Source organism: Dermacentor albipictus, chromosome 4 (genome assembly GCF_038994185.2).
Source record: "Dermacentor albipictus isolate Rhodes 1998 colony chromosome 4, USDA_Dalb.pri_finalv2, whole genome shotgun sequence".
Classification (NCBI taxonomy): domain Eukaryota; kingdom Metazoa; phylum Arthropoda; class Arachnida; order Ixodida; family Ixodidae; genus Dermacentor; species Dermacentor albipictus.
The window spans coordinates 127,091,815-127,110,811 of NC_091824.1; the positions used below are offsets into that span (position 1 = coordinate 127,091,815).

Below are 18,997 nucleotides of genomic sequence, written 5' to 3' on the forward strand. Positions count from 1 at the left end.
GACTGCATGAGCTGCCGGGTACCTAGTACTTGTATTTAGCTCCGGGTGGTGGCGAGTGGCAAAACAACCACTCTGTTAACATAGAGAAGATATGTTACGCTTAATTGCTTGTCGAACCAAAGCTTTCGTTGTCTTCCCTATAACCACTTGCTTCTATATGTCGGTTTCTTGGCAAGTAAAGCTGACTGATCCAAGGAGATAGTATAATCGTAGATGAGCAGATCATGGAAATAGTGTTATAGTAAACTAGGCTATCCTGGAGATGATGTAGAACTTACTGAACCGATCCCACAGATTTTGTAGTCAGAGGTGATGACGTGTGGAGCAGATCGTCACACATTTGTTGGGAATGCTATAATTAGATTTTTCAACGTGAGCTGTTCTCTCAGTTTGTGAAATTATGATAACTGAGGTAGTGCCTGTTGCATTACAGTTTTAGCTCGTGCAGCTATGTTTTTCGCCTCTTCGTATTTTGCGTCGCTGTCTGGCCGAATAAAGTAAGCGGAATGTTTCCGGGCTCGTGTGTGTCGCTTTGTGGCGACAATTGTTTGTATTGACAGGTGTTAGAGGTATTGCCGCAATAAAAAATTGGAGGACGCTTAAGCTTCGCCTTCAAGAGTGGGACGCGACAGCGTTCCCGTCGACCCGCCAAGGGGTGTGAGACAATGCGCTACGGCACAGCGATCACTTACGATGCGCCCCGCATCGGACTTAGCGCCCACCTATCACGCGGTGAGCGTCGAGCAACGCAGCGTTCGCCGCGGCAACGAAACGTGCGCCTGAGCGAAAGAAACGAACCAAAGAACTCGGTGTCTCGGAGGGGAAGCGATCTACGCCAGCCAAACGTCGTGATCGGCACGGGCAGAGAGATAGATAGTAATCTAAACCGGAAGCACGGCGAAGCGTCGTCAGGGGAGAGGGAGTCCCGCGACGCGCCTGGCAGCGGTCCCAATGTGCGCGCGGCGCGCCTCCTGTCGGGGCAGCGCCGTACATTGAGAGGAGGGGGTCTTCTGTGTTTGCCGCAAGATGGCTCTGCGTGTGCGGAAAGCGCAGAAGAAATGCAGCGGAAACGCACTTCGCAACTCGTGTAATTGTGACTTCTGTACGTTACATGTTCATAATTACCGATATACACTGCAGTATAACTTTCCACGGCTCGTTTCGAAGGCAACACCGCATTCACTAGAGGCGCGTTTGCACCGCTTGGAAGCATCGAACTTGTGGCTGAGTGGTAGCGTCTCCGTCTCACACTCCGGAGACCTGGGTTCGATTCCCACCGGGCCAATCTTGGAAGTTGCTTTTTATTTATGAAGCGCCTGCCGTGATTTATCGCTCACGGTCAACGCCGCCGACGCCGACACCCGACGCCGACGACACCGGCTTTTCTGCGACACGAGCTCCTTAACGCTATCGCGTTAAAATAGGAAGCTACATTTCCTACTTCTCTATATGCATTATCGCGATCAGTATGAGCTACAACAGACGACTGCTTTGCCGCACCCTTCCGCAATGTAACTCATACTGAGCTCGATAGTACACTCATGCTCACATCTGCTTAGTCATAATGGCGGTCAGCACACTACACCTACACCCAAGAAACAAACAAACAAGAATGTAATGGAGACACAACGCTGTAAAGCTATGCTGTGCACGCATCTATGTACGTTTGGGAAGTACATATACTTCCCTCAAAGTTAACAAAACGTTGAATTAGCGTGTATGTCATCGCTGCATCCACGTAGCATACCATAAGATCATTTAAGCTTGAATTTCCATATAAACAGGATATGTGAACAACTACATAATTGAAAATGAAATCCACTTAGCACTAACGCGTCTCTTGGAATAGCATGTGTTTAAATGGCTCAAGAGAGCGTCGCTTAACGTAGACTCCAAAAAGCCTGTTGAGCGTGCTGTAATAGAAGAAATGCACGTACATAAGAGATACTTCAATGAATGAAAAGGGAGAAAGCAAAACCCAAGGGTTCATTGGGGCCCACATCACTCGTCTTCATGTTTTTGCTTTGCAGTGCACATGTTTTGATATTTTGTACTGTGGTGTGCTCGTAAGCCTAGATACACTGAATAAAATTAAAACAGTGAAATTTCTGATACACTGAACACTTTTTCTGAGGCGCTGAACACATGACCCTTCACAACAACAACAAAATAAATATTGTAGACCTGCATGTAAGCGACAGCTTGTGATAACCTATTTTTACATGCAGAAAATGGGTCCTGTTAATAAGGTACTTCTGCGGGTTCAAATTAAGTATTATCTGAGCTGTATTGCGAACCATTTTACGAATGTATTCAAAATATTTCTACAAAACCATTTTGATACAAATACAAAACCATTTTGATACAAATATAATAATTTCCTTTTCTGTGACGTTCCCGGAGCGATTCTAATGGCTTTGTGGCTCAGTTTGTCAAAATCTGGCAAATAACATCATTTAACTTCAGTGATGGTGGTGGTTTGGCTTGTTCGTACAACATATTGGTAAGTTGCCGTGCAGATATACACAAGGACAGAAGAAACGAGACGACGGATGTGCGCCATACCTCTGCGTTCGCGTTTCTTCGGTATTTGTGTATATCTGCTCTGTAATAAGCCAAAACAGCCACATGGCTTGCTCCGGCGTTATATGGAACTAAAATGGCGTGACATGACATGGCTGCAATACGGAAAAATTCCCAGGAACCGAACATTGCACACCTCAGGTGGTCAAGATCGATCATGCGTACTCCACTACAGCATATATCGTAGCCTCTAGGTTTCCTTTAAGATGTTAAAAATGAAATAATAAAACCAATGGACACGGGTGCCACGTGTCCATTGTACTTGCAGTATTTGGTCAAGGGGAAGCGAAATGCCTTCACTCATGTGAGTGCAGTTAAATTTGCCCACTATAATTTGAAATAAATTCTTTTTGAAATCAAAACGTCAAGATTTGTTGTAAGCATCAGAGAGAGAGGAATATAAGGAAGGCAGGGATATTAACCAGTCAAGAGTCTGGTTGGCTACTCTACGCTGGGGGAAGGGAGAAGGGGAAGAGAGAGAAGAGAGAGAGAGAAGGTATAGGGACGTGCACGGATAGTCATCATCATCATCATCATCATCATCATCATCATCATCAGCCTGGTTGCGCCCACTGCAGGCCAAAGGCCTCTCCCATGCTTCTCCAACAACCCCGGTCATGTACTAATTGTGGCCATGCTGTGCCTGCAAACTTCTTAATCTCATCCGCCCACCTAACTTTCTGCCACCCCCTGCTACGCTTCCCTTCCCTTGGGATCCAGTCCGTAACCCTTAATGACCATCGGTTATCTTCCCTCCTCATTACATGTCCTGCCCATGCCCATTTCTTTTTCTTGATTTCAACTAAGATGTCAATAACTCGCGTTTGTTCCCTCACCCAATCTGCTCTTTTCTTATCCCTTAACGTTACACCTATCATTCTTCTTTCCATAGCTCGTTGTGTCGTCCTCAATTTGAGTAGAACCCTTTTCGTAAGCCTCCAGGTTTCTGCCGCGTAGGTGAGTACTGGTAAGCCACAGCTATTATATACTTTTCTCTTGAGGGATAATGGCAACCTGCTCTTCATGATTTGGGAATGCCTGCCAAACGCACCCCAGCCCATTCTTATTCTTCTGATTATTTCCGTCTCATGATCCGGATCCGCCGTCACTACCTGCCCTAAGTAGATGTATTCCCTTACGACTTCCAGTGCCTCGCTGCCTATTGTAAATTGCTGTTCTCTCCCGAGACTGTTAAGCATTACTTTAGTTTTCTGCAGATTAATTTTTAGACCCACTCTTCTGCTTTGCCTCTCCAGGTCAGTGAGCATACATTGCAATTGGTCCCCTGAGTTACTAAGCAAGGCAATATCATCAGCGAATCGCAAGTTACTAAGGTATTCTCCATTAACTTTTATCCGCAATTCTTCCCAATCCAGGTCTCTGAATACCTCCTGTAAACACGCTGTGAATAGCATTGGAGATATCGTATCTCCCTGCCTGACGCCTTTCTTTATTGGGATTTTGTTGCTTGCTTTATGGAGGACTACGGTGGCTGTGGAGCCGCTATAGATATCTTCCAGTATTTCACGGACAGTACTTGAGTCAAAACCACCCGCGCAAGCCAGACGTTCAGAGAAAGCACAAAAGTGTCTTCACTGCCTTGTGAGGCGATGATCGGTGGGGACGGTGCTCTGATACTGTCGGTTCACTGAGAAGACGATCATCTAATTTACTCAGTGTGTTGGACAAATATTGTCTTAGTGCTTGAAATTGTTGACAGTGGCACAATGAGACGTCAATGTTCTCCTCGCATACGCAAACATCACATGCAGGACTATCAGTCATTCCAATTAGTGCTGAGTAGCCATTCGTGAAGACAACTCCAAGCCACAACCGACACAGAAGAGACGTTTTGCGTTAGTGCTGTCTGGCCGGAGGTCTCAGTTGCATAAAGGGTTTAGTCTGTGCAGTCTTGTGCGCCTTGTATGTGCGGTATTCCATTCTGCTCAGGAGAGCGTGCGTGCTAGAATGTGAAGTTGTCTCGCAGCGTCGGCCCTTGAGACAGGAATGGGGACGCAGCGGTCTTCTTGGTTTGACATCCGAGCTGCCTTAGCTGCGTCATCATTTCCAACGATACCGCATTGACCTGGTATCCACTGAAAAGCGATATGATGGCCTCTTTTCTCCCAAGTGATGAACAAGTTCCACGTTTTGGCACGTGAGCTGATCGTGAGTTCCATGTCGGAGAAATGACTGCGCACATTGCAAGGCCGGCCTTGAATCGCATAAGACTGCCTGTTTTCGAGGACTTTCAGCATTTATCACATGAAGCGCATAGCGGAGAACCGCGAGCTCTGCAGCTGTAGACGTAGTGATATATGAAGTCCTGAACCGCTGGGTGATTCGCATTGTTGGAATAACTACAGCGCCCCCAGGACTGGTTGATGTAGTCGATCCATCAGTGTAGACGTGTGTGCAGTCGCTGTATTTCTCGTACAAGAGAAGCAAAGTTAGTTTTTTGAGTGCTGATGATGGCAAGTCCGACTTTCTCTGCAGTCCTGGGATTGTAAGGGTTACTTGAGTACGGCTCACACACCATGGAGGAATCGAAGGTCTTGCCACAGTGCGTAACCTGACCTGATAGAAGCACGGTGCGCGAAGACAGTCGCACTGAATGTCGTGTGGGGCCTTTCTACTGGGAAACTTGCGAGGTGGTGGGTAGGGATCTGAGCAAAGTGTGTTATGTGCACACGCATTGTTTTAATGGTAACGTGCGTTCTAATAGTGTAATCTTGAGTGACCGCAATAACTTCATTCGTCGGCACACTCCGCGGTCGACCAAGGTATATCTTGAGGGTTTGGGCTTGGATGCTTTGGATTATGTTAGAGTTGTACAGGTGTTGGATGTGTCAGCACCAGGATATGTATGTAGCTGTCTTTATTGACCGCTGGTAGTTCATTAGCTTTAATCGCCGAAACCCTGACAGAGAAGCGTAGCTTTACATGTTTTATATTTTTTTTTTAATTGGGACACGCTGTTACCCAAATGTCAGTAGTATGCGAAATAAGTGGGTTCTGCGCAGTGATTCGTTAGCTTTGCATGGCTATAGGAGCAGGGTCACTATAGCGTTTCTTTTTTTAATTAAACAAGGAGCCTGGAATGCATCAACCTCTTGCACATTATCTCTGGGATTATCTCCGCGTTCCTAAACTACATTTAAGAAGCAAACGAATACAATCCATCGTGAGAGAATAAAAGTCGCTTTGTAGACACAGTTTTAAGTGGAAGTTGATGAAATGCATGCGCTTGCAGCGTGCAATTGTGGTCTCGTCAACCTGTTTTCTGGGTAGATATCGTGTAAGTTTTTCTCTTCCCGGTTCTCCTGCCTTTCAGGCTAAGCCTCTAGAGATTGAGGCACGCAAAGTAACCCCGGTATCCCTATCAAGAAGACGCTTCGCGAAAGTAGGGGAGAGAATAAATCAATCTTGCTCATATACGATGCCGCAACGAATATTGCTTACCCCGGTATTCCATGCTGCCTTACCTTACTATCGCGGAAAACCGAGTCGCTGAGAACTTTATCTGCAAAATCGTAGCTAAAAAGTGTCATCACCCATCAACAATGTACGAGTGTATTTCAAGATATGTAGACCCAAAAAGGAAACAGTGATTGTTTTGTTACGATATACTAGTAACGATGGCCGTTACTCATACATCGAGCCAAATTGACCAAGTCTGATAGAACACTCAGTGGGACAGTTAGTTGCGATAACTCTGTGGTTGCGCTACGAAGGGCGAAGTCGGTGGGTTCGATTGACGGCAGTGTTAGCCACATTTTGATGGGCGTAAATTGCAAAAAAAAAAACGCTCTTCCACTTAGCTTCAGTCGCACATCGAAGAACCCCAAGTGGTCCATTATAATTCGTCGTCCACCACTACGACGCGCCTCATTAACGTATCGTGTGTTCTTTTTTTTTTCTTTTTTGCACGTAATGGCAAATAATTTATTTATTTAATTGAGGTGCGAAATGAATTCAAAAACGTTGAGAAAGAGGAGCCGGGCTAATAACTACCTTGTCTTGGTTTATTTTGGTGCCCATATTTATTTGATACATTTGTACTGCTTGTCGCTGGACTAGATGTCGGCTGCGAAGGGATAGGCATCGCATCTAGCACATCTTTCTGGAAAGGGTCGCGGGATTGAATCCCCGCCATGGCGGCCGCATTTCGATGGGGTCGAAATGCGAAAACACCCATGCACTTAGATTTAGGTGCACGATAAAGAACCCCAGGTGGTCTAAATTTCTGGAGTCCCCCACTACGGCGTGCCTCATAATAAGATAGTGGTTTTGGCACGTAAAACCCCATAATTTATTTTGTTTTGTCTCTAAAGGGCTATTTTGCGACCAAGTGCAAAACTATCTGACCCATTTATGAGCCAGTCGAGAAATTGAGCACGTGATATAAACAAAGACACCCCATGTAAAACCGTAAATGTTGTACGGAACAGTAAATGTCCACAGATTTCTCCCAGCAGTTTGCAGCTCACGGTAGCTGGCGGACCCTCGTCACCATCAAAGATCAGAAGGGACTTCTCTGTACAAACGAATACATCTACAATATTCACATGTTATTTGCAGTGACGTAAATATAGAAGACATGCAGTCGTTAGGGGCAGGGGTGTCACCTTGCTTCGGCAACATTTCGCCTGGTGTCTGCTGTAACCCTCCCTCTACAACTCCCAACTTAAAATTAAAAAACAAAAAAAAAACGCACGACACTTTTCACGCGCTCACATCTGCGTTCCATCTTCCTTGGTCAAACCGACCCTCTACTCGAAAAACGCTTCACGGCGGGTTCCATGGGTCAAGCCGCTCGAGTCCGGCACACCTAGGACGTTGGACTTGTCGGAGGTGCATTCCCGACTCTCCTATTATCAATGTTGTGTCCAAAGGGGGAAGGTATTCGCAGCTTACTTTACAGGAACTATCTTCAAATTTCTGTAATACAGTCATCCAGTAACAAACTCACGCAGTGCGCTCTTGACACTATTCTTTATGCGCAATCATATTTTCGTCAACGAATGATGTTATAATCATGTTATACATGTCTATCATCATACCTAGTCATATGACTTTTACGAGCGATATAATTATGCAGGGCCTTGCTGCATAGCAGGCTGGTGCCAATTGATGGCATTGAACCAGAACCAACAAGAACGTGAGCATTGCGGCTAAAGCTTCCCGCTAGAATAAATGTGCTTGTTTGCCTTAAGATATTTGTGACACCACTACGTCAAATCTCCATTAGAGCTATTCTTATGCATATTCGGACATCACCACCGCAGACAAATTTTCTAATTCGTTTGCGCACTTCTTCAGTTAGCAACATCGAGCAAGCGCAGGTGGCTGTAATCATAGCTTGGGCGAGTGGAGAACGCATTTGAATTTAATGCACCATTAAATACAAATTTATCAAAACCCTATTCTTTTAATAAGGTCCCCGAAAATCCACTTGGTGAAGAGAGTTCCATGCACGGAAAAATCTCATAGTAGCGAATCCTTAGAGTAACCGAAATCGGGGCTCTCAATACGCAAACTTCGCATTCCTAGAAAAATTCATTAGAACACCAGCATCGCAGCAAAGTCACCGATACTGAAACCTCTCTACTGCAAGCTTCCTTTTCTGCATATATAAGGAATTTACCGTGCACTTCCCGGTTAAATTAATGATGTTTCACGCTACCTTAACCTCCTTACATTAATTTCTTTCTTGCAAGACTGCCACAATAATTATGAAAACAGTTTATTGTGCCTTCTAACTTCCTTTTGAATAGGTGCGTTAATTAGTAATTACACGATGCGCATACTCTTTGTTCATTATGATAATGAGCCTCAGAATTTTAAGAAACCCCTCAAAAGTATTTTCACAATATTTTGCTGGAAGAATATGCACCCTCGTATGGTTTGAGTACAAGTCCTTAAAATTCTTTCGATGCTAGAGTGAGGAAAACGAATCTACTTTGAAAGCATTGTATAGTAAGGCAGTCTTATGTAAAGGCGTTGTGTGTATACTGCTTTAATTAATCCGGGCTCAGTGTTTCATTAAGGTGCCCACAAGGAAGATCGAGGCTCATTTATATTTCTGGACCGATGATTTCTTTTATATGGTACTTGCTCTTGACCACTTAGAGTAACGCAAACTAAACTGACGCATTTTGACTAGCGTCTTTCGGAACAGCCGTTCGTTTGAAAAAAATATATATATCGGCAAGAGTTCAGCTTTGGTTTGCACAAAGCTGACTGCTGGAGCCTGTCTTGAGCAGAATACATATTACCAATGCAACCATAGTAGTATCCTTTTCTACAGCTTGATCACATCAATGGAGGAACATGTCTTCTTTTTTTTCCTTGTTGCAGGTTCTCAGGCTTCGCACTGGAAGCACTGGCCTTGGGTGTATTTGTGCCTGCTCAGCCTAATAAACACAGCAGCATGATGCCGAGCTCAAGATCAACTAGAAACACTTCACGAGCAACAAGGCGTTAACAAAAATGCCGAAGTTATAGATTGTGCCAAGCTTGGAATTTTGTTTCGAATGGCTCTTTGTGATAAACAGTTGCACGCAGTAATCAAAGCCACTCTACACATAGATGTTAGAACGCAGTTGTAGTTACGGTTTTGTTGTTTGCCTATGCACATAAGTACATGTCTTCTGTTATTCACTTTTGTAATAATAATCTCTAAAACTTAAATTTTCGATGACATAGGCAAGTACGAAGGCAACACGGCTCTTTAAAAGAATTCTTGCTCTGGAGATAGGACTGACTGTTGGCCATGCAGTAGCTTCGCTTTCAAGCAATGTATTTTGTGTGGTTTCGTGTTTCGTCGTCTAAAAATATGTTAGTCGCTGAGTTATGCATGATTTGTGGATGACATGTGATCACAAACTGTCAAGACACGACAGAAAAGCAGAATGAAATTGTCGCAGATACGTTTGCGCAGCATCCAATTGTTACCTCAGGCGAGATCTCTGTTTACTTGCCGGAATAAAGACATGTTGTCCCAGCTTGTGCTTGGTTGCACTCTTTTACATCTTAGTCGTGCCAAGTTGCATTGTTGACGCAGATGCATATACATCACTCTTGGAAAATAAAATGCTGTTCCGCCACAATGTGCTTTACCCATAGGAGGCTGGTCAAGGAATGATGACATGCATACAATGTTGCGTTGTTTACAAACGCAACTAAATGAACACATAGCCTAATACCGACGGATGTATTCCTCCGTTTTATTCGAACTGAACTGCCCTCCCTGTTTTCCTCTCCTTCGCCCCTGTTTGCTCTTCTGCATGAAGCATGATTCATACAAGGAACCAGAGACATCTTCCATGCCTACGTGCAGGCTGCCCATAGTCTTGGAATCTCTGGTACAAAACCCTTGTTTTTCGCTCGTAGCACAACGCTGTGACGACATAATGTAGCAAATCCGCTCGCTGGATTCTGCTCTTTTCTAATCACCCTCAGCTCGAAACTGGAGATTACGTAGAGGGAGCGCCACTCGTATATCAATGCCATAGTGCGAATAAAAATGTAATTGGAATAGAATCATTACATCATCCCGACCCTGGTCCCTTAGGATGCCTTCATGCTCAAGATTGGACGCACTGGTGTTTATCGAATACTAAACAAGACGCGCGTGCTACAGCTCGACAGTCACCAGTGCGGCAGGGGCAAGTAGTCTTGGCATCGAACGGCACGCAAGGACGTGGGTTACGACTGTGAACTTGGTGCTCAGGATTGGGCCGAGGTGTGGCGGTGCACGCACTGAGGTGGCTCCCCGTTTCGTGTGATTGATTGTCCATCTGCACGTTGTCTGTCGCGAACAATTCCGCGGTGCTGCCGCACAGTATATCGCAAGACTGGAGGTAGTTAGCAGAGGCAACGTGAGAGAGCTCGCAGTGCTCCCTTGCAGCGATTGCCGAGCTCAGCACCATATCACATGTTGTAGCTACGTGTGAGCAAGTAAAATTAAGGAACGCCGCAATGTGGGTATGGTACCGGCATGCAGCTCATTGTTTTGAACTTCCTCTGAAAATCATGATGCAAAATTACCTTCCTTCTTTGTAATATACTTTCGCATAAAAAAAGAATGGAAGTCACTGTGGTCACTTTGTCGTGCACACTAATCCGGCTGCTCATTCCCGTGAAGGACGAGTAGCCTTCGTGAGCCAGTTTGACCTAACCATTTCTCTTCTCCTTCAGAAAGGCCCAACCTGCTGCTACTTTCAGTGCAAGCAATACAGGATTCCATCGGCACTTTACGATGCATCCCAGATGTGTACATCTGCAGTGACTAGCTCGGTGCCGAAAAACATTTGAAAGATGTAACTAAGAGGAACATCTGCATAGGAATGCACGTACTCCAGAAGTCCTCATACCTCTAGATTGAGGTATAGTGGGTACATCAATATTGCTGCGGTCACTTCAACCACATGAAAGGCCGACTGGATTGATCGCCTCCTTTATCTAAGACAGCAGTTTCCTTTCCTACAAATCTCCAGGCTCTCTGCCAACCCTTTCATCAGAAGGTGATTTCCAGTGCAACACACGCCCATTATTTATCCACCTCCGCCTGTCTAATTCCTTGCCACCGTCGCCAGAAAACAGGCAGAATCCATTCGGCAGATTCAGGCTCCAACAGGATATGTCATGCGATTGTAAGGACAGGTGACCAAGGCACACGCCCAAAGCTCCCGGCTTTTGTGAATACGGTAGCCGCTCGATACGAGATTCGGTGCGCTCTGGGATGTCTGAAAACCGGTTCGAGATAAGAATTGCCAGACTGAAACCGGATGCGCCTGAAATCTCCTCGCGTTGGACGTCATCTACGCAGTTTCTGTACGACGCAGAGCTCTACGCTTTCCTTTGATATTCTTTCTAGGCGTTTCGGCAAATCCCTCGGATGGAAAAAGAATTGCTACTGCCAAAACGACATCAAGTAGAACCAGGCCATTTAATAAACTATTTTATTACAAAAATATACAATGGTGTTGAACAGCATAGACTCACTTAAGCTTCAGCACGGAGAAGCTTCGGGACACAGTGACTGACCAAAAAACATACAAATACATTTCAGCCAACAGTGGCAGGAAGGACTAACCACTAGTTACCGTCGTCTTTTTGTTTTCATGGGTATGTACCTTCAAATTACATAAATAAAGCACCTACATGGATGAGATTTAGGGAAATTGCCACACGGTGTCAAGTTATTTTACGAGAATGCACTATTCTGACAATTCTGCTGTCACCCATAACTCTCTAGTAAGAGAATAATGGGCTACAATCAGCAAATAAAATTATCCATATCTCTTCTGCTCGTTTCTTTCATAATGCAAAGATTCATTCTAAAGTTTACAAATTTTAGTCATGTGTTTCACCATGACCTAGTACTGAGCGTTTCAATGACCGTAGTGCGATAGGAAATTTTTCAGGCTTAGTTCAGTTTTACTGTAATTGTAGTACAGAGATGAAGATACCAACCTTATCTTGGACAAAAACGAAGCTACAAAGGAAACCCACATGGGTTTCCTTCATAGCTTCGTCCTACATACGGGGGGATGTCAATTTTTCTTTTCAGGAGATGAATAATCTCCATCGAAAACATCCCTGTATCTAATGAAATTGCATGAAATATGACGAGCTCTTACATTCCATGCTGTTATATACATAAGAGTTCTAATCTACAATTAATAAACCTGAAGTTCCTTGGACATTAAATGTCTGGGCGATTAGACTGATCAAGTTAATGGGAGGTTGGTAATGTATAGCCATCGACACTTGATCACGTAACATAGCATATAATAAACGGTTTCAAAACTACCATAAATAACAACAGTATTCATACAGACATCTTTAACAGGATCACTGATGTCTTCAGCACGTAGTATACACAAAAAAAAAACAATGTTCACGTTCTCTGAAATCTCCGCTCATCGCCTCCAAAAAGGTAGTGTCAGGGTGTATAAAGAACACTCATACATACGAAATCCAACTCGCAAATCTTCGCGCTGGCACTTCGTTAACGATCGATTGTAGGTTAAGCATAGCCTATTCCTTAAAACTTCGAACACCTGAAAATGACTAAGATGGCATCATGGCAAAGCCATTAAGCGACAACATGGAATACGCAGTTTAGTTGACGCTGTCAATTGTCTCCACAAAGTTAGGGCAAATGACCGCTATGTTATATTTAACATAAATTAATTTCGCTTTTGGATTTTGCAGCGCACTTGCCTTCTGGACTAGAATGGCTGGTATTGAAAACGTAGATATTCTTTTCAGATTTTCTTTTTTTTTTCCTAACTTTATACAGAGGCTCAACAAAGTCTGTATTCAAACAGTGAAAGTCCCAATTGTTAATCGAAAAATACATTTAACAGATACGATGGCCCCATTAAAGAAGTAATACTCAATATTTTTATTTCCTATAAAAGAGCGTACATTTGTTGTATGCTACCGCTTGTGATGCAGTGCAACGGTAACTTCTATATCATACATCTATGTGGCAGCGCTGTTTTAGGATTTTAAGTATCTGCTTCTTGCCACTTATATTCTATCCTTCCTACATTAGAAAAAAAGAAACGCGCCATACTCCACAATAAAGCCGTTGTGCATTTTATAGTCATCAGTGCACATCCTCATGGCATCAAATTTATCGACCGTCAGTGCCGCTTTCATTACTACTCCAAAAAACATTATAGATCGTCCCGTTCCCTGTGCGTACCTAAGCATCCCAACTGAGTTTGCATGCGCTAAAGAGCTCGAAGCACCAACCTATCCTTCCCTGAGACAATTGACAGAAGCTACCAAAGGGAATGAACTCATGACTTAGTCCAAACTCTCTCGATAGTAGTAAAGAAATTGCGACTGGCTGCTCTAAACTAGTGTGCGTAATTGTCTGAGGACGCCTATATTGGTTGATTTAACGAACGCTCCCATAACCTACCTTTCATGCCGGTGTAAATACGTGACAATGAGCCTCAAGACGCGTTATACGGACACGTTTTCCGCAGAACTATTGCGTTGTCCGGTGATGTTCTACTCTGTAAAGCACATAAAGTACGGCCAGTAAATGGCGTTAAAGACAAGGAAGATGGCCGGAAACGCTACACGGCAGACCTGGTCAATAGTTTTCGCCCGGACAGTGCACGGAACCGACGCCTGGTTATCGGGAACAGCGTTGACAATCGCCACTCCGTGCTTTGTTGTAACCATACTTGACTCCTGAAAATGGAAAAATAATCATTAATGAGAACGTTTTTTTTCTTTAGAAGTTATCAATAACCAGAACAGAACATTCAGTTCAGACGAAAGGAAATGAGCTGCTGCGGCCGCTTTGCTAATTTCTCATTCTACATTACAAAGCGCTGGAGACGATTCAACACAAAGGAATTCACCGCACTTTGCGAAATATACACTGAAATGATGCGGAAAGTTTCTTTTAGGCCACTATAGAGCACTTAAAATACAAAAAAACATGAGCAGTTCACTCATATGTTAATGCAGGTAGAGCTCCCTGCATTGGCTAGGTACAGCTGTCTAAGGCAATAGAAACCAAAGGGAAACCATAGACACAATATTCTCTGCCGTTACTTGCATTTCATCGCCCTCAGAGGAAATTATTTGTGTAAACGAGATAGTTAGACGGAAGTGAAAGCTGTCTCAAACTTAGCCTTTCCTCATACACAGGCTGCTAGGCTAAAGTCGAGAATGATACTTTGTGAATGTTTGCAACAGCTAAACTAAACAGCATGAAATTTTTGGCATGTTAAGTAACAGCACAATCGATATGCTACAATCGAAGTATTTCAATTAACTCTCGCGAATCCTTATCTCCTTAGTGACCACTAGTACTTATGCGGTTGCGGCCTGTGCATTTTGTTTCTCTTTCACGAAGGCGCTAAAGAATCACTTCAACCATTCGCCCGTTTCTGAACTTGTTTTACGCGACATTATTCTGCCTCGAGTGTTCGAAGCTTCGCAAAAATTTCCCATATACTTGTGCAAATTTGATTACGGCAGTTTTTTTTTTCAACTGTATCCAGCGATAGCAATAGCATAACAACGACACGATAGCATTGATAATCATAATGAAGACGACAGGACAACTCGCGTCAAGACGTAACGAGCAAACACTGCATCAAGCACTTAACTGTCGCAACATAAAGCTACTAACTGGTATGTGATAGCACCCCATATTTATTAAAGGATGTGTGCATTATGAAACGGAGACACACGCCACAGTGTAATAAATTGGGGGTGCGGACAGACAGAGCAAACACTATTTCAAGCACCGAACCCTTATAGCAGTAACAGCAGGTATATTTCTGTGGCACAAAGATAAGGTTACGACCTCGTAGGCACGGGGTGTTGAAAGCATTCCACTTCACTCTACTGACATCGATTCCGTCCTTTCATGTTTCATTGGTACGCGAGAACAGCACAGGAAATTTCTTATGGGAAGAGAGCTCGACAGTGCACTATGGACTCGTGCCATTATTTATTACTTGAACAAACGAAGTGCTGAAAGCTTCTCCCAAGCACATGTTTGCTCTTTCTAGGGCCTTGCTACAATCATTCCTCGTTCAGAGTGAAAGCCCCTGTAGCATTTCTGCATTCAGAGCTCTTAGCAAAGCGAGAACTTCCAGAGGTTCTTTTGACGCAGCGAATAAGTGCGGGGCTTGATGTGCGCCACCAAAGAGCACACACCATCGTAATGGGGGTTTTCGAAAAGGAAAAAGAAACAATGAAGCAACGTTACCAGCTGCCAAACTCTAGCGGTGGAAACCGAAAGTGGTAGGCCAAGCAGCAGTGTAGGCAAATAGAAAGCAAAAGTTTTCGAACAGACCAAAAAATGGCGCAGCTCTAACTCAAGCAGGCAAATAGAATATTGTATAGAATGCCTACAATTCCGCTCTATATTGAGGATATTGCGCTTGTCCGTTTCAGTGCCTCCACTGAAAAATAATATGGCAAATTTCTTGGCAACGACAAACCATCTTATTAAAAAATTGTGCAGCTCCCCCGCTATGTGGCAATTAATCTTACGTGAACAATTTCGCAGGTAGCTAGTTATCTAGCGTTGTTTCCGCTTCTGCAAAGCTTTATTAGGGGGGGGCAACGCACTTGTGTAAACCGAGCGCTTGTGTTGGTGACACAAGCTTACGCGCGCGTGACGACAGCAGCAAGACCACGACCACGTTAACGTTGATCGTATGGCGCCAACGGCGTGGTGTCTACTGCGGCCGTTCGGCACGAACTTATACATGGCGATTCTTGGGATTTGCATAAGTACTGAACAGGCGTTAGCGAGAAAAAACAGTGATTGTGAAGTGATATACGACTAAGTAGTATACAATCATACGCACCTATGCTTATGTGATGTGATCTATGGTAAAGTGATGGTAGCATTTGTACTCCGATGAAGAAACGATAAAGCGTGATCAACCTGGGCTCACCACGAAAGCGATGCGATGTAGCACAGTTTCTACGCAGAAAGTACTGAATACTGCGGGCCGATCACGGAGGTAGTTCAGTGTAGCAGAGCCACATAAAAGCGAGACGTTTTGAGGAAGGCAGTATATATAGTACTGCGCGCATGCGTTAAACGCCGCAAAGAGCTAGTCGGCTTTGAGAGAAGAGCAATATGAATGTGATCGTAGCTTATATTCCGTCTCGTAATTAGCGTTCAACGTTGTGGAAGGTAAGCAATAAGTTCGACCCCCAAAATGTAACCCCGTTTTCAATCTATACTTCTCTGCACGACAGTGGCGTTTGCTCGCACGAGCACGCAGGTGAGACTGTCCAAATTGGCTTCAAATAACAATGCCGAAAACAGCAGAAGTAAAGAATGCATTGGAGGCAGTGTAGAACCCAACAGAAAACAATGAAAGGCAAATTGACCTAAAACAACGTTTCAGAAGAGGTAGTAAATATGGTTTGTTGCTTGTTAAAAAATGCATCTTTTTCTTACTCGATACTCAACTTGACTCAAGAACAGGCTTACCGAATTGCTGCCAAAAACACCCGACTATTTGTTGCTGGTAATGCCGCCACTACACAAGATATATTTGAGCATTGTACGCGATTTATGAAACTGAGTATTGTGGTTAGAGAACTGAGCTGCTCTGCTCGAAGCCTCAGGTTCGATTCCAATGTCGCTTACGCATTTTTTATTAGAGATTTGCAAATAATGGGGTTTTACGTGCCAAAACTACCATATTATTATGAGGCACGCCATATTGAGAAACTGGGGATTTTGTTGAAAAACCTAGGGCTATATAACGTGCAGCTAAATTTAAATACACGGGTGCTTTTTGGCATTTCGCCCCCATCGATATCAGGCCGCTATAGACGGGATTTGCTCCCGCGACCTCGTGCGTAGCAGCCCAACACCATGACCACTGAGCAACCACGGCTGGATATGACAAAGTTACAAAGAGCGGCGAAACCTGAAAGACCTTCTTACCCACCGGCTTTCCACAAAGGGTCTGGAATGAGGTAAATAATGCTTCACATTATTAACAATGCATCTCATCATCGCATCATTTCAAATTTTTATGATAGCCATGTTCTAAGAACTTTCGTAGATATAGTAAAGGCAATTTGATTTTTGAAATGATTTTCGCTGTTTCCGACATATGGGAAAGTGGAATTGATTGATTGATTGATTGATTGATTGATTGATTGATTGATTGATTGATTGATTGATTGATTGATTGAAATATCGTCCGAAAGTGGCGGTAAGTCTATGGAAGACTCTGAAGTACGTGGCACCAGGCTTGTTTCGGCGACATTTTTTCTTTATTGATATGAATTTAAAGTAGTGATTGATGCCTTTAGTGGAACTGGCTACTCAATCAAAACTAAAACCACAAGGATCACCGAAAAAACACGGAAGACAGTCATAAATCAGGAACCTTTCCTAATTTACGCATACGAGTAAGGGAAGAGACAGATGAAAGTAAGAGGACACAGTTTCGTAAGCAAATGAGAGTGCACAAAACAGTCAGGAAATACACAGGCGGGTTTATAGTTTTATAGAAAAGACAGCGGACGTATTTACAGATAGCTACATAACAGAATGGCCAAGTACATAACTACAGATAAGATAAGAAAGTAAAAGAAAAACAATCGGTGTATGACTTGTGGTGTTCAAAGAATTGTGACAGTGTAATCAGACATGAACATTTAGTTTTTGTGCTTATAAAAAAGTTTTAAAGCTACGAGTGCTCTATTCCGCAGCATCACTGATGACTGTAGACAAAGGATCAGGCTTAACTGTAAACAGTCCAACACAATAACTCATCCTCTGCTGTTCATCTCACACAATGGCGTCTAGGGCACGCAAGAAGGAGGTGTTGTACATATCCATTAGCTTGGCCACAATGGAACTGCATAATGTTAACACACTGAAACCTATGCAAGGAGTGAAGTGATGACTTTGTCAAGCTGACGGCGATGCAAGAAAATTACGAAATGTTTGTTGTCACTCAACTTTGTCTGAAATAATGGACAATCTATTTAATGTGTACCCAAAAAAAACTAGCGGAACATGAACAGATTGGCATTTTTCCCTCGCAGGAATGGGGCTGCGATTGCCAGGAACCAAAACAGCACCATGCTCCACAGCTCTATACACCACAGTCCTGGAGCCTGACTTGCGTTTCACACCTGATGTGCAGATTCTTGAGTAAGAAGAAACAGAAATTTTCGCCATTCGTAGGGAACTTCGTTTTTTGAATGCAAACCACTGTATCATTTCAGCCACATTGAGGTGTGTCGTCAGATAAGTAAGTATTTTCTATCTCGGCCCAATTTGGACCTATGTAATAAAAAGAAGTGCATGATCAACAGTCGAATCAAATCTGTTCATTTGAGCAAAGCAGCTGACCGCTCTAACTGCTACTCAACGGTTCCTTTTTTTTATCGCATGAATACACCTACCATGTGAAAGCCCACTAGCTCTTTCAGACGTTGGGCACGTGCGTCAGTTGCCCTTTTCTCGTGTTAATTCCTCGTGAGAGCTCGCATTTTCATAGGCTGGGTTATACTGCACAACCTCGGGGATTTGCCCACATTCTGCCGTACTTTCCTCGCAGAAGGTAACGCTACGCAGAATCTCTGTGACAATGCACCGCCTTCATGATCGGCCCAGAACAAACATGTTTAAACTTTTCGTCACCGAGTGCAAATTTTATCGGCGTTTTAACGTATACCACAAGACATAGCCGTAGGTACGTACAACGGTATAGCACGTAGCCGCTGATGACGTTGTAATGTAACCCAGCAGAACTAAACACTTGCCTATGCAGAACCCAACAGTCGGCATGCCGTACGTTCGCGTCGAACAGCCACAATAGAAATCATGCCGTCAGCGTGACACAAGCCTCGTCACCATCGTTTTTCTGCTGTC

At 43.8% G+C, this 18,997-nt stretch overlaps 1 protein-coding gene and 1 pseudogene across 3 annotated transcripts in view; one reads left to right on the plus strand and one right to left on the minus strand.

The window, feature by feature from the left end:
* LOC135899528 (cell adhesion molecule 4-like) overlaps positions 1–9,685 on the plus strand; it is a 441,441-nt gene extending 431,756 nt beyond the window's left edge. For all 3 annotated transcript variants that reach the window (XM_070537561.1, XM_070537560.1, XM_065428808.2), the window contains one exon: positions 8,944–9,685. In XM_070537561.1, coding sequence (XP_070393662.1) covers positions 8,944–9,020 — 77 coding nt within the window. In that variant the 3' untranslated portion in view covers positions 9,021–9,685. The remainder of the gene's footprint in view (positions 1–8,943) is intronic.
* A 1,855-nt stretch (positions 9,686–11,540) lies between these two features.
* The window catches only part of LOC135899595 (glycine receptor subunit alphaZ1-like), a 28,685-nt pseudogene continuing 21,228 nt past the window's right edge, over positions 11,541–18,997 (minus strand).